The sequence below is a fragment of the Liolophura sinensis genome, chromosome 8 (genome assembly GCF_032854445.1).
Source record: "Liolophura sinensis isolate JHLJ2023 chromosome 8, CUHK_Ljap_v2, whole genome shotgun sequence".
Taxonomy (NCBI): domain Eukaryota; kingdom Metazoa; phylum Mollusca; class Polyplacophora; order Chitonida; family Chitonidae; genus Liolophura; species Liolophura sinensis.
In genome coordinates, this window is record NC_088302.1 from 3442137 (window position 1) to 3455350 (window position 13214).

General features: G+C 42.4%; 2 protein-coding genes across 4 annotated transcripts in view; both read left to right on the forward strand.

Annotated features, from left to right (window-relative positions):
* The window catches only part of LOC135472417 (focadhesin-like), a 43562-nt gene extending 41028 nt beyond the window's left edge, over window positions 1–2534 (forward strand). Inside the window, exons 11-12 of the mRNA XM_064751915.1 lie at window positions 1257–1482; window positions 2431–2534. Of these exons, the coding sequence (XP_064607985.1) occupies window positions 1257–1391 (135 nt within the window). The 3' untranslated portion in view covers window positions 1392–1482; window positions 2431–2534. The remainder of the gene's footprint in view (window positions 1–1256; window positions 1483–2430) is intronic.
* Window positions 2535–3594: 1060 nt separating this feature from the next.
* The window catches only part of LOC135472355 (focadhesin-like), a 41981-nt gene continuing 32361 nt past the window's right edge, over window positions 3595–13214 (forward strand). For 2 of the 3 annotated variants that reach the window (XM_064751824.1, XM_064751825.1), the window contains exons 1-2: window positions 3595–3712; window positions 5041–5185. In XM_064751824.1, the coding sequence (XP_064607894.1) occupies window positions 3698–3712; window positions 5041–5185 (160 nt within the window). In that variant the 5' untranslated portion in view covers window positions 3595–3697. Of the gene's footprint in view, window positions 3713–5040; window positions 5186–6709; window positions 6744–13214 lie in introns of those variants that run through there. The other variant, XM_064751826.1, reaches the window with a different exon arrangement.

The following is a 13214-nucleotide window of genomic DNA, read 5'->3' on the forward strand; positions in this document are numbered from 1 at the left end:
GCTGTGAGTTCAAGACCAGCTCATGCTGGCTTCCTCTCCGGCCGTACGTGGGAAGGTCTGCCAGCAACCTGCGGATGGTCGTGGGTTTCCGCCGGGCTCTGCCCGGTTTCCACCCACCATAATGCTGGCCGCCGTCGTATAAGTGAAATATTCTTGAGTACGGCATAAAACACCAATCAAAAAAAAAAAAAAAAAAAAAAAAAAAATCGTTATTGTCCTTAATATTCATCCCTAAATACTGTGTTTAACTGAGAAGTTTCATCTTTGGTGAGTTGCAGCTAGTTGATCAAGTTCTATCAACATTTTTGATTGATTTGTGTTGCCAAAATATAAGCCAAACTGATGACACAGTGATTCAAAATTAAGTTGCAGTCATCGTCAGGGAATACATCATCAGAGAATACATCATCAGGGAATACATCATCAGGGGATACATCATCAGGGGAATACATCAGCAGAGGATACATCATCAGAGGATACATCATCTGGGAATACATCATCAGGGGAATACATCATCAGGGGAATACATCATCAGGGATTACATCATCAGGGAATACATCATCAGGGGAATACATCATCAGGAATACATCATCAGGGGAATACATCATCAGGGATTACATCATCAGGGGATACATCATCAGGGGAATACATCATCAGGGAATACATCATCAGGGGAATACATCATCAGGGGATACATCATCAGGGGATACATCATCAGGGAATACATCATCAGGGGAATACATCATCAGGGGATACATCATCAGGGGATACATCATCAGGGAATACATCATCAGGGATACATCATCAGGGGATACATCAGCAGGGAATACATGAGCAGGGAATACATCATCAGGGGAACACATCATCAGGGGATACATCATCAGGGGAATAAATCTACTTAATGTAGTCCATGATAGTTGCAATTTGCTTCGAAACAGAGTCATGTTTTGTTACATTGTACCAGATGTATTAATATTGTGTTCTTTATGAAAATTCATTCAATTCTTAAGAAGCGAGCCCTTCCCTTATGAAATCTTGAGTTCAACTCTCTACTGGATCCAGTATTTTGACTCATCTTGATTTGTCAGGCTAGGAAGTTATATCTACTGGATGAAGGAGTAATACATAAACAAGCTGCCCACAAATACCACCTCCGCACATGGCAGCAGTGAACCTTTTACCAGAACGGTTCTTCATTAACACGTTTCCATTTCATATTTTCTGTTAAAATTCCACAAAGTCCGGTCCTGTTGTAGGTTTGTGTTGCTCCCATTCTTCAGACGATTCAGATGCTGGGGAAAGATCCCCGACTGCGTGCTGTGTCCTTGTGTCTGCTGACCTCACTGTGGAAGATACAGGAGCGCTGCTTCCCCAGCTCTACAGCGCTTTAGAGGAAGGCTCAGAGGGACACAGACCTGAGGGTGGGGTGAATGAATGGCTGGTGGCTAAGGCCGCCAGTCTTAGGGAAGTCTGTTTAGACAGGTACATGTATGCTGGGATCCCAGGTTATTCAGATATCTGTATTTATTTATTTATTTATTTATTTGATTTTTGCTTAATGTCATACTCTAGAATATTTTTGAGGTAGAGGAAACCAAAGTGCCTGACCTAAACCACAGACCAGTGGCAAGCTGACAAGTACTGACAAACTTTCTCCACTTGTGATGCACAGACAGGCAAACCTTATTGGTGGAAGACAGTTGATGTTTTAAAGGGTATTAGACTGCAAACAGCCACATGGGCACCTTTAACCTTATTTATCAAGAAAACACCACAGAGAATGAGAATGGGGTAATCTACAAATTGCATATCCATGACCAGCTTTGAACTCCTCCACAAGGCCATCCAGCTAGAGATGTTTATGGTGATCGATATAAATCTTGCACCATGAGAGGCAGAACCTGCTACTTTTTCACATACCGGTATTGATCTTGGCTTCAGCCTGAGAACAATGAGTTTTTAATGTTTTGTTTGGACATTTTTTTTAAACGGAGTAAAATGCAAAATAGTGTGGTAAACACAGCTTCTGAAGTTAGCTCAGCAGTGAATTTCCGAAATAATAATTCATGTTTATGTAGTTGTCAAGGGGGGGGGGAATTTAAAGTTAGTGTCTTCTGTGGTGTCATACATGTATCTGGTGTCTTGTTTGGTGTCTTCACTGAGGCAACAGTGTATATAAAGTGGGATAACATTGGAATTGTCCCAGTACCAAGATTGTTTCTACTCGCTGTAAAGTATATTAAGTCTACATTATCCTATCCAGCAAAGTTATCCTTGTTTCATGGACTTCTTTCAAGTGGGGTTAATATTTCTGAACAACAATTTTATCACATCAAAGGAGCAAAGTGAAACTATAAAGATGAAAACTCTGATGATTGCTGTAACTCTGGACAGTGGTGGATAAGCAGATATGTTGTTGTTGTTCACCAGACCTCATCAGCACGGAGCAGATTTGTTGACTCCCTTGTCCAACCTGTTGAACACCTGTACTGGGGATGAGGGTGGTGTCCCCACAGCTCTGGCACTAGAGGGCCTGTACGCTTTGTGTGAGGCAGAGGTTATAGATACCAGGTCAGCGTGGAGTACGCTAGCCGACACTTTCAGTAAGGATAACAGGTAATCTCTTTTTAACACACTCAAAGGTATTGTGTTAGTGGAAATATTTAAAAAGTTCCATTGAAATTTTGTTCTTCCTTTAAGTACATGTACATTGTGTGATGGTGATGAGTACATATTCAAATCCAACAGAAAAAGCACTGAGACTGTCGTACTGTTATTTAGACCTGGTTGTTAAAACACATCTGTGTATGAAATAAACAAACTACCCTTATTGTCCTCTACCCTTATTGTCCTCTACCCTTATTGTCCTCCACCCTTATTGTCCTCTACCCTTATTGTCCTCCAACTCCGTGCAGTATGAAAATTCTTCCTTGTTTTACTGAATTTTGTTTTGCTCTCATTTGGGCATTTGTTGTTGATTGCACATAAACTGTATGAAGTCCGGGACATTACTATCAGCCTGTACATGAAAACGATGCAATCATCTGCTTATGATGATGATATGTTGTCAGGCTGTTAGCATGTTAGACATGTTAGCATGCATGTCTTCTCTCTGCTGATTAGCTTCTGTACATCTTGATTTGCAGACCTGTTGTTGTGGAGAGGGTATGTTCCTTCCTGTCATTGGCTGCCTCAACAGATCTCTCCATCCAACACAATGAGGTCAGACCACAGCTTATCACATTCAAATCTACCACTTTTTATTGGGTGCATATGCTGATGTGATTGGTTTTCTTATCTAATTCCCCTTTTCTAGGTATATTTAACATTCAATTAGATTTTCTTTCCAATCTTTCACTGATTTCACCAACCTCTTTTTGGTTATAATTATGTAACTATAGAAACAGTGTAATTAGCTTCTTGGAAAAAATATAACTTCTACAGGTTTGTCAAGTTTTACAAAAGTCAGTTCATATATTAAATGTTGATATTGAGTATATTTTATGTTGAAAAATAGAGAAGAGGGCAAATAAGGGTAAGCCATCAACTATTTTCTGTATCACCTGTCTGGTTGCAGGTGTTTCAGCAGGAAGCAGTATGTTTGCTCTGGTCCTGGGCCCAGTCTCCTTGTCACCAGATCTCTGGAGCAGCATACAAGGCCCTGTCTCTGTTCTCTGTGGACAGCTTCTCCACCTCCATGCTGCCGCCTCACGTAAGTTGCCATCATCTTATTAAACTGAGACTGATTTGTCAAAAGGGAACACTGATACTATGGATAACTGTAGCAATGTACTGTATTGTTTGTTTTCTAAACTGTCAAAGTTGAAGGGTCTTTTTTAAGTGTAGTGCAGATCACAGTCATGCTTTATGGTACAGAACACAGGGTGTTTGTGAACAAGTGATGATAACAAATATAGGTTGTGTGTTCTGGTATCACCCACAGCCTCACACAAGGATTCTTGACGTGCTATCTGTGTTCCAGAGTTGAATAAAAACCTTGCACTGATATCGTCATTATTATTCATATTTTATTTCTGTATAACATCTCAAATGATTGTTGTGAACAACTGTAATGCATACATGTATTGCCACATGCATGATTTTTGTGATATTGGTAGCTATTCCCTGTTGTGAATACGGCTGTGCATGTATAAAATGGGCCGTACTTTGAGACTCAATATCTCTGAAACCCTCGTACGTCAGCTTCTAAAAATGTCCACATTCAGACACCATTATGTCCTAAGTATACAAACCAAATTTCAATATCCTCCTTTACGATTTCTGTTCATGGGAAGAAAATCAAAATAGAGTCAAAAATGCATGTTCCAGACATTCCTTGTCTGCCACAGAGAAAACTATCTTGATGAGGCAAAACTTGTGCCTATCTGGCAGAAGGGTTTCTCTGACACTAGAACCAGAATCCAGACGACACTTGATTGACGTGACGTGTCCAATAGGTGCAGCGCGCGCTCTACTCATGACACCTGACAGGTGATGCAATGTGGGTCACCAGAACATGCGTTTTATTTTATCCCTTTGTACAGACTACTCAAGCTATGACCTTGAAAATTGGTCAGTATATTAACAGAATCGTGGCATTTGAATGTCTAAAGTTTGAAAGGGTTTGAACAAAGGATATTGGAGCAGTGCAGCATCAAAGTACAGCCCATTTTTTTATGCCAACCCAATATTTTAACAATGTGACTGTGTGCTTGCCCTGTTGCTGTCCAGGCAGGGTTAGCATGACCCAGAAGTTTGATGTAATCTTCAGGTGTTCAGAGGCATGTGGCAGGGACGGGCAAATGCTGTTTAACCAGCCAGAAACACCACTATAACCTTGATTATCATACGACGTCTAGCAGTTCAACTTAGAATTTGATGAGGGGACTGGGCTGGAATGTTGATACACTCAAAGTTAATTGTAACCGTTCTGTCCATGGACAAGCTTTCCAGGTAGAACTGATGACATTAGGCTTTGAAGGTGTGATTTCCCCAATGGTTTGGTCTCGCCTTAATCAATCATGTGCTGGTTGATTTCAGATAATTGCAGACTTTGTGAAAGAGGCGACAACCCAGGCTGAAAAGAAGGACGATTCTAATGTCACTGTGGACAGCCTGTACCCTTCTGTACCACCTGTGTGTTACATAAGACTGCTGACCTCTCTACAGTCTGCAGTGCTCAATGGTAAAATCCAGCTTACACCCTTCTGTACCACCTGTGCGTTACATAAGACTGCTGACCTCTCTACAGTCTGCAGTGGTCAATGGTAAAATCCAGCTTATACCCTACTGTACCACCTGTGTGTTACATAAGACTGCTGACCTCTCTACAGTCTGCAGTGCTCAATGGTAAAATCTAGCTTATACCATACTGTGCCACCTGTGTGTTACAGAAGACTGCTGACCTCTCTACAGTCTGCAGTGCTCAATGGTAAAATCCAGCTTATACCCTACTGTACCACCTGTGTGTTACATTATACTGTTGACCTCTCTACAGACTACAGTGCTCAATGGTAAAATCCAGCTTACACCATACTGTACCACCTGTGTGTTACATTATTCTGTTGACCTCTCTACAGTCTGCAGTGCTCAATGGTAAAATCCAGCTTATACCCTACTGTACCACCTGTGTGTTACATAAGACTGCTGACCTCTCTACAGTCTGCAGTGCTCAATGGTAAAATCTAGCTTATACCATACTGTGCCACCTGTGTGTTACATAAGACTGCTGACCTCTCTACAGTCTGCAGTGCTCAATGGTAAAATCCAGCTTACACCCTACTGTACCACCTGTGTGTTACATTATACTGTTGACCTCTCTACAGTCTACAGTGCTCAATGGTAAAATCCAGCTTATACCCTACTGTGCCACCTGTGTGTTACATTATACTGCTAACCTCTCTACAGTCTGCAGTGCTCAATGGTAAAATCCAGCTTACACCCTACTGTACCACCTGTGTGTTACATAAGACTGCTGACCTCTCTACAGTCTGCAGTGGTCAATGGTAAAATCCAGCTTATACCCTACTGTGCCACCTGTGTGTTACATTATTCTGCTGACCTCTCTACAGACTACAGTGCTCAATGGTAAAATCCAGCTTACACCCTACTGTACCACCTGTGTGTTACATAAGACTGCTGACCTCTCTACAGTCTGCAGTGGTCAATGGTAAAATCCAGCTTATACCCTACTGTGCCACCTGTGTGTTACATTATTCTGCTGACCTCTCTACAGACTACAGTGCTCAATGGTAAAATCCAGCTTACACCCTACTGTACCACCTGTGTGTTACATAAGACTGCTGACCTCTCTACAGTCTGCAGTGCTCAATGGTAAAATCCAGCTTATACCATACTGTGCCACCTGTGTGTTACATTATACTGCTGACCTCTCTACAGTCTGCAGTGCTCAATGGTAAAATCCAGCTTACACCCTACTGTACCACCTGTGTGTTACATAAGACTGCTGACCTCTCTACAGTCTGCAGTGGTCAATGGTAAAATCCAGCTTATACCCTACTGTGCCACCTGTGTGTTACATTATTCTGCTGACCTCTCTACAGACTACAATGCTCAATGGTAAAATCCAGCTTATACCCTTCTGTACCACCTGTGTGTTACATTATACTGTTGACCTCTCTACAGTCTGCAGTGGTCAATGGTAAAATCCAGCTTACACCCTACTGTACCACCTGTGTGTTACATAAGACTGCTGACCTCTCTACAGTCTGCAGTGCTCAATGGTAAAATCCAGCTTATACCCTTCTGTACCACCTGTGTGTTACATTATACTGTTGACCTCTCTACAGTCTGCAGTGGTCAATGGTAAAATCCAGCTTACACCCTACTGTACCACCTGTGTGTTACATAAGACTGCTGGCCTCTCTACAGACTACAGTGCTCAATGGTAAAATCCAGCTTATACCCTTCTGTACCACCTGTGTGTTACATTATACTGTTGACCTCTCTACAGTCTGCAGTGGTCAATGGTAAAATCCAGCTTACACCCTACTGTACCACCTGTGTGTTACATTATGCTGTTGACCTCTCTACAGACTACAGTGCTCAATGGTAAAATCCAGCTTATACCCTACTGTACCACCTGTGTGTTACATTATTCTGTTGACCTCTCTACAGACTACAGTGCTCAATGGTAAAATCCAGCTTATACCCTACTGTGCCACCTGTGTGTTACATTATTCTGTTGACCTCTCTACAGACTACAGTGCTCAATGGTAAAATCCAGCTTATACCCTTTTGTACCACCTTTGTGTTACATAAAACTGCTGACCTCTCAACAGTCTACAGTGCTCAGTGGTAAAATCCAGCTTATACCCTTCTGTACCACCTGTGTGTTACATTATTCTGTTGACCTCTCTACAGACTACAGTGCTCAATGGTAAAATCCAGCTTATACCCTACTGTACCACCTGTGTGTTACATTATACTGCTGACCTCTCTACAGTCTGCAGTGCTCAATGGTAAAATCCAGCTTATACCCTTTTGTACCACCTTTGTGTTACATAAAACTGCTGACCTCTCAACAGTCTACAGTGCTCAATGGTAAAATCCAGCTTATACCCTTCTGTACCACCTGTGTGTTACATTATTCTGTTGACCTCTCTACAGACTACAGTGCTCAATGGTAAAATCCAGCTTATACCCTTCTGTACCACCTGTGTGTTACATTATTCTGTTGACCTCTCTACAGACTTCAGTGCTCAATGGTAAAATCCAGCTTATACCCTTCTGTACCACCTGTGTGTTACATTATACTGTTGACCTCTCTACAGTCTGCAGTGGTCAATGGTAAAATCCAGCTTACACCCTACTGTACCACCTGTGTGTTACATAAGACTGCTGACCTCTCTACAGACTACAGTGCTCAATGGTAAAATCCAGCTTATACCCTACTGTACCACCTGTGTGTTACATTATACTGCTGACCTCTCTACAGTCTGCAGTGCTCAATGGTAAAATCCAGCTTATACCCTACTGTGCCACCTGTGTGTTACATTATTCTGTTGACCTCTCTACAGACTACAGTGCTCAATGGTAAAATCCAGCTTATACCCTACTGTGCCACCTGTGTGTTACATTATTCTGTTGACCTCTCTACAGACTACAATGCTCAATGGTAAAATCCAGCTTATACCCTTTTGTACCACCTTTGTGTTACATAAAACTGCTGACCTCTCAACAGTCTACAGTGCTCAATGGTAAAATCCAGCTTATACCCTTCTGTACCACCTGTGTGTTACATTATTCTGTTGGCCTCTCTACAGACTACAGTGCTCAATGGTAAAATCCAGCTTAAACCCTACTGTGCCACCTGTGTATTACATTATTCTGTTGACCTCTCTACAGACTACAGTGCTCAATGGTAAAATCCAGCTTATACCCTACTGTACCACCTGTGTGTTACATTATACTGCTGACCTCTCTACAGTCTGCAGTGGTCAATGGTAAAATCCAGCTTATACCCTACTGTACCACCTGTGTGTTACATTATACTGTTGACCTCTCTACAGACTACAGTGCTCAATGGTAAAATCCAGCTTATACCCTACTGTGCCACCTGTGTATTACATTATTCTGTTGACCTCTCTACAGACTACAGTGCTCAATGGTAAAATCCAGCTTATACCCTACTGTACCACCTGTGTGTTACATTATACTGCTGACCTCTCTACAGTCTGCAGTGGTCAATGGTAAAATCCAGCTTATACCCTACTGTACCACCTGTGTGTTACATTATACTGTTGACCTCTCTACAGACTACAGTGCTCAATGGTAAAATCCAGCTTATACCCTACTGTACCACCTGTGTGTTACATTATACTGTTGACCTCTCTACAGTCTGCAGTGCTCAATGGTAAAATCCAGCTTATACCCTACTGTGCCACCTGTGTGTTACATTATTCTGTTGACCTCTCTACAGTCTGCAGTGGTCAATGGTAAAATCCAGCTTACACCCTACTGTACCACCTGTGTGTTACATTATACTGTTGACCTCTCTACAGTCTGCAGTCCTCAATGGTAAAATCCAGCTTACACCCTACTGTACCACCTGTGTGTTACATTATACTGTTGACCTCTCTACAGTCTGCAGTGGTCAATGGTAAAATCCAGCTTACACCCTACTGTACCACCTGTGTGTTACATTATACTGTTGACCTCTCTACAGTCTGCAGTGGTCAATGGTAAAATCCAGCTTACACCCTACTGTACCACCTGTGTGTTACATTATACTGTTGACCTCTCTACAGTCTGCAGTGCTCAATGGTAAAATCCAGCTTACACCCTACTGTACCACCTGTGTGTTACATTATACTGTTGACCTCTCTACAGTCTGCAGTGGTCAATGGTAAAATCCAGCTTACACCCTACTGTACCACCTGTGTGTTACATTATACTGCTGACCTCTCTACAGTCTGCAGTGGTCAATGGTAAAATCCAGCTTACACCCTACTGTACCACCTGTGTGTTACATTATACTGCTGACCTCTCTACAGTCTGCAGTGCTCAATGGTAAAATCCAGCTTATACCCTACTGTGCCACCTGTGTGTTACATTATTCTGTTGACCTCTCTACAGTCTACAGTGCTCAATGGTAAAATCCAGCTTACACCCTACTGTGCCACCTGTGTGTTACATTATTCTGTTGACCTCTCTACAGACTACAGTGCTCAATGGTAAAATCCAGCTTATACCCTACGGTACCACCTGTGTGTTACATTATTCTGTTGACCTCTCTACAGTCTGCAGTGGTCAGTGGTAAAATCCAGCTTACACCCTACTGTACCACCTGTGTGTTACATTATACTGCTGACCTCTCTACAGTCTGCAGTGCTCAGTGGTAAAATCCAGCTTACACCCTACTGTACCACCTGTGTGTTACATTATACTGTTGACCTCTCTACAGTCTGCAGTGCTCAGTGGTAAAATCCAGCTTATACCCTACTGTACCACCTGTGTGTTACATTATACTGTTGACCTCTCTACAGTCTGCAGTGCTCAATGGTAAAATCCAGCTTATACCCTTCTGTACCACCTGTGTGTTACATTATACTGTTGACCTCTCTACAGTCTGCAGTGCTCAATGGTAAAATCCAGCTTACACCCTACTGTACCACCTGTGTGTTATATTATTCTACTGACCTCTCTACAGTCTGCAGTGCTCAATGGTAAAATCCAGCTTATACCCTACTGTACCACCTGTGTGTTACATTATACTGCTGACCTCTCTACAGTCTGCAGTGCTCAATGGTAAAATCCAGCTTATACCCTACTGTGCCACCTGTGTGTTACATTATTCTGTTGACCTCTCTACAGTCTGCAGTGGTCAATGGTAAAATCCAGCTTACACCATACTGTACCACCTGTGTGTTACATTATTCTGCTGACCTCTCTACAGTCTGCAGTGCTCAATGGTAAAATCCAGCTTATACCCTACTATACCACCTGTGTGTTACATTATTCTGTTGACCTCTCTACAGTCTGCAGTGGTCAATGGTAAAATCCAGCTTACACCATACTGTACCACCTGTGTGTTACATTATACTGCTGACCTCTCTACAGCCTGCAATGCTCAATGGTAAAATCCAGCTTATACCATACTGTACCACCTGTGTGTTACATTATTCTGCTGACCTCTCTACAGTCTGCAGTGCTCAATGGTAAAATTCAGCTTACACCCTACTGTACCACCTGTGTGTTACATTATACTGCTGACCTCTCTACAGTCTGCAGTGCTCAATGGTAAAATCCAGCTTACACCCTACTGTACCACCTGTGTGTTACATTATACTGCTGACCTCTCTACAGTCTGCAGTGGTCAATGGTAAAATCCAGCTTACACCATACTGTACCACCTGTGTGTTACATTATACTGCTGACCTCTCTACAGTCTGCAGTGGTCAATGGTAAAATCCAGCTTACACCCTACTGTACCACCTGTGTGTTACATTATACTGCTGACCTCTCTACAGTCTCCAGTGGTCAATGGTAAAATCCAGCTTACACCCTACTGTACCACCTGTGTGTTACATTACTCTGTTGACCTCTCTACAGTCTGCAGTGCTCAATGGTAAAATCCAGCTTATACCCTTCTGTACCACCTGTGTGTTACATTATTCTGCTGACCTCTCTACAGTCTGCAGTGCTCAATGGTAAAATCCAGCTTATACCATACTGTACCACCTGTGTGTTACATTATTCTGCTGACCTCTCTACAGTCTGCAGTGCTCAATGGTAAAATCCAGCTTACACCATACTGTACCACCTGTGTGTTACATAAGACTGCTGACCTCTCTACAGTCTGCAATGCTCAATGGTAAAATCCAGCTTACACCCTTCTGTACCACCTGTGTGTTACATAAGACTGCTGACCTCTCTACAGTCTGCAGTGGTCAATGGTAAAATCCAGCTTACACCATACTGTACCACCTGTGTGTTACATTATTCTGCTGACCTCTCTACAGTCTGCAGTGCTCAATGGTAAAATCCAGCTTATACCCTACTGTGCCACCTGTGTGTTACATTATACTGTTGACCTCTCTACAGACTACAGTGCTCAATGGTAAAATCCAGCTTATACCATACTGTACCACCTGTGTGTTACATTATTCTGCTGACCTCTCTACAGTCTGCAGTGCTCAATGGTAAAATCCAGCTTATACCCTACTGTACCACCTGTGTGTTACATTATACTGCTGACCTCTTTACAGTCTGCAGTGCTCAATGGTAAAATCCAGCTTATACCCTACTGTACCACCTGTGTGTTACATTATTCTGTTGACCTCTCTACAGTCTGCAGTGCTCAATGGTAAAATCCAGCTTATACCCTACTGTACCACCTGTGTGTTACATTACTCGGTTGACCTCTCTACAGTCTGCAGTGCTCAATGGTAAAATCCAGCTTATACCCTTCTGTACCACCTGTGTGTTACATTATTCTGCTGACCTCTCTACAGTCAGCAGTGCTCAATGGTAAAATCCAGCTTATACCCTACTGTACCACCTGTGTGTTACATTATACTGTTGACCTCTCTACAGACTACAGTGTTCAATGGTAAAATCCAGCTTATACCCTTTTGTACCACCTGTGTGTTACATTATACTGTTGACCTCTCTACAGACTACAGTGCTCAATGGTAAAATCCAGCTCACACCCTACTGTACCACCTGTGTGTTACATTATGCTGTTGACCTCTCTACAGACTACAGTGCTCAATGGTAAAATCCAGCTTATACCATACTGTACCACCTGTGTGTTACATTATTCTGCTGACCTCTCTACAGTCTGCAGTGCTCAATGGTAAAATCCAGCTTACACCCTACTGTACCACCTGTGTGTTACATTATACTGTTGACCTCTCTACAGTCTGCAGTGCTCAATGGTAAAATCCAGCTTATACCCTTCTGTACCACCTGTGTGTTACATTATTCTGCTGACCTCTCTACAGTCTGCAATGATCAATGGTAAAATCCAGCTTTCACCCTACTGTACCACCTGTGTGTTACATAAAACTGCTGACCTCTCTACAGACTACAGTGCTCAATGGTAAAATCCAGCTTATACCCTACTGTACCACCTGTGTGTTACATTATACTGCTGACCTCTCTACAGTCTGCAGTGCTCAATGGTAAAATCCAGCTTATACCCTACTGTGCCACCTGTGTGTTACATTATTCTGTTGACCTCTCTACAGACTACAGTGCTCAGTGGTAAAATCCAGCTTATACCCTACTGTACCACCTGTGTGTTACATTATTCTGTTGACCTCTCTACAGACTACAGTGCTCAATGGTAAAATCCAGCTTATACCCTTTTGTACCACCTTTGTGTTACATAAAACTGCTGACCTCTCAACAGTCTACAGTGCTCAATGGTAAAATCCAGCTTATACCCTTCTGTACCACCTGTGTGTTACATTATTCTGTTGACCTCTCTACAGACTACAGTGCTCAATGGTAAAATCCAGCTTATACCCTACTGTGCCACCTGTGTGTTACATTATTCTGTTGACCTCTCTACAGACTACAGTTCTCAATGGTAAAATCCAGCTTATACCCTACTGTACCACCTGTGTGTTACATTATACTGCTGACCTCTCTACAGTCTGCAGTGGTCAATGGTAAAATCCAGCTTATACCCTTCTGTACCACCTGTGTGTTACATTATACTGTTGACCTCTCTACAGACTACAGTG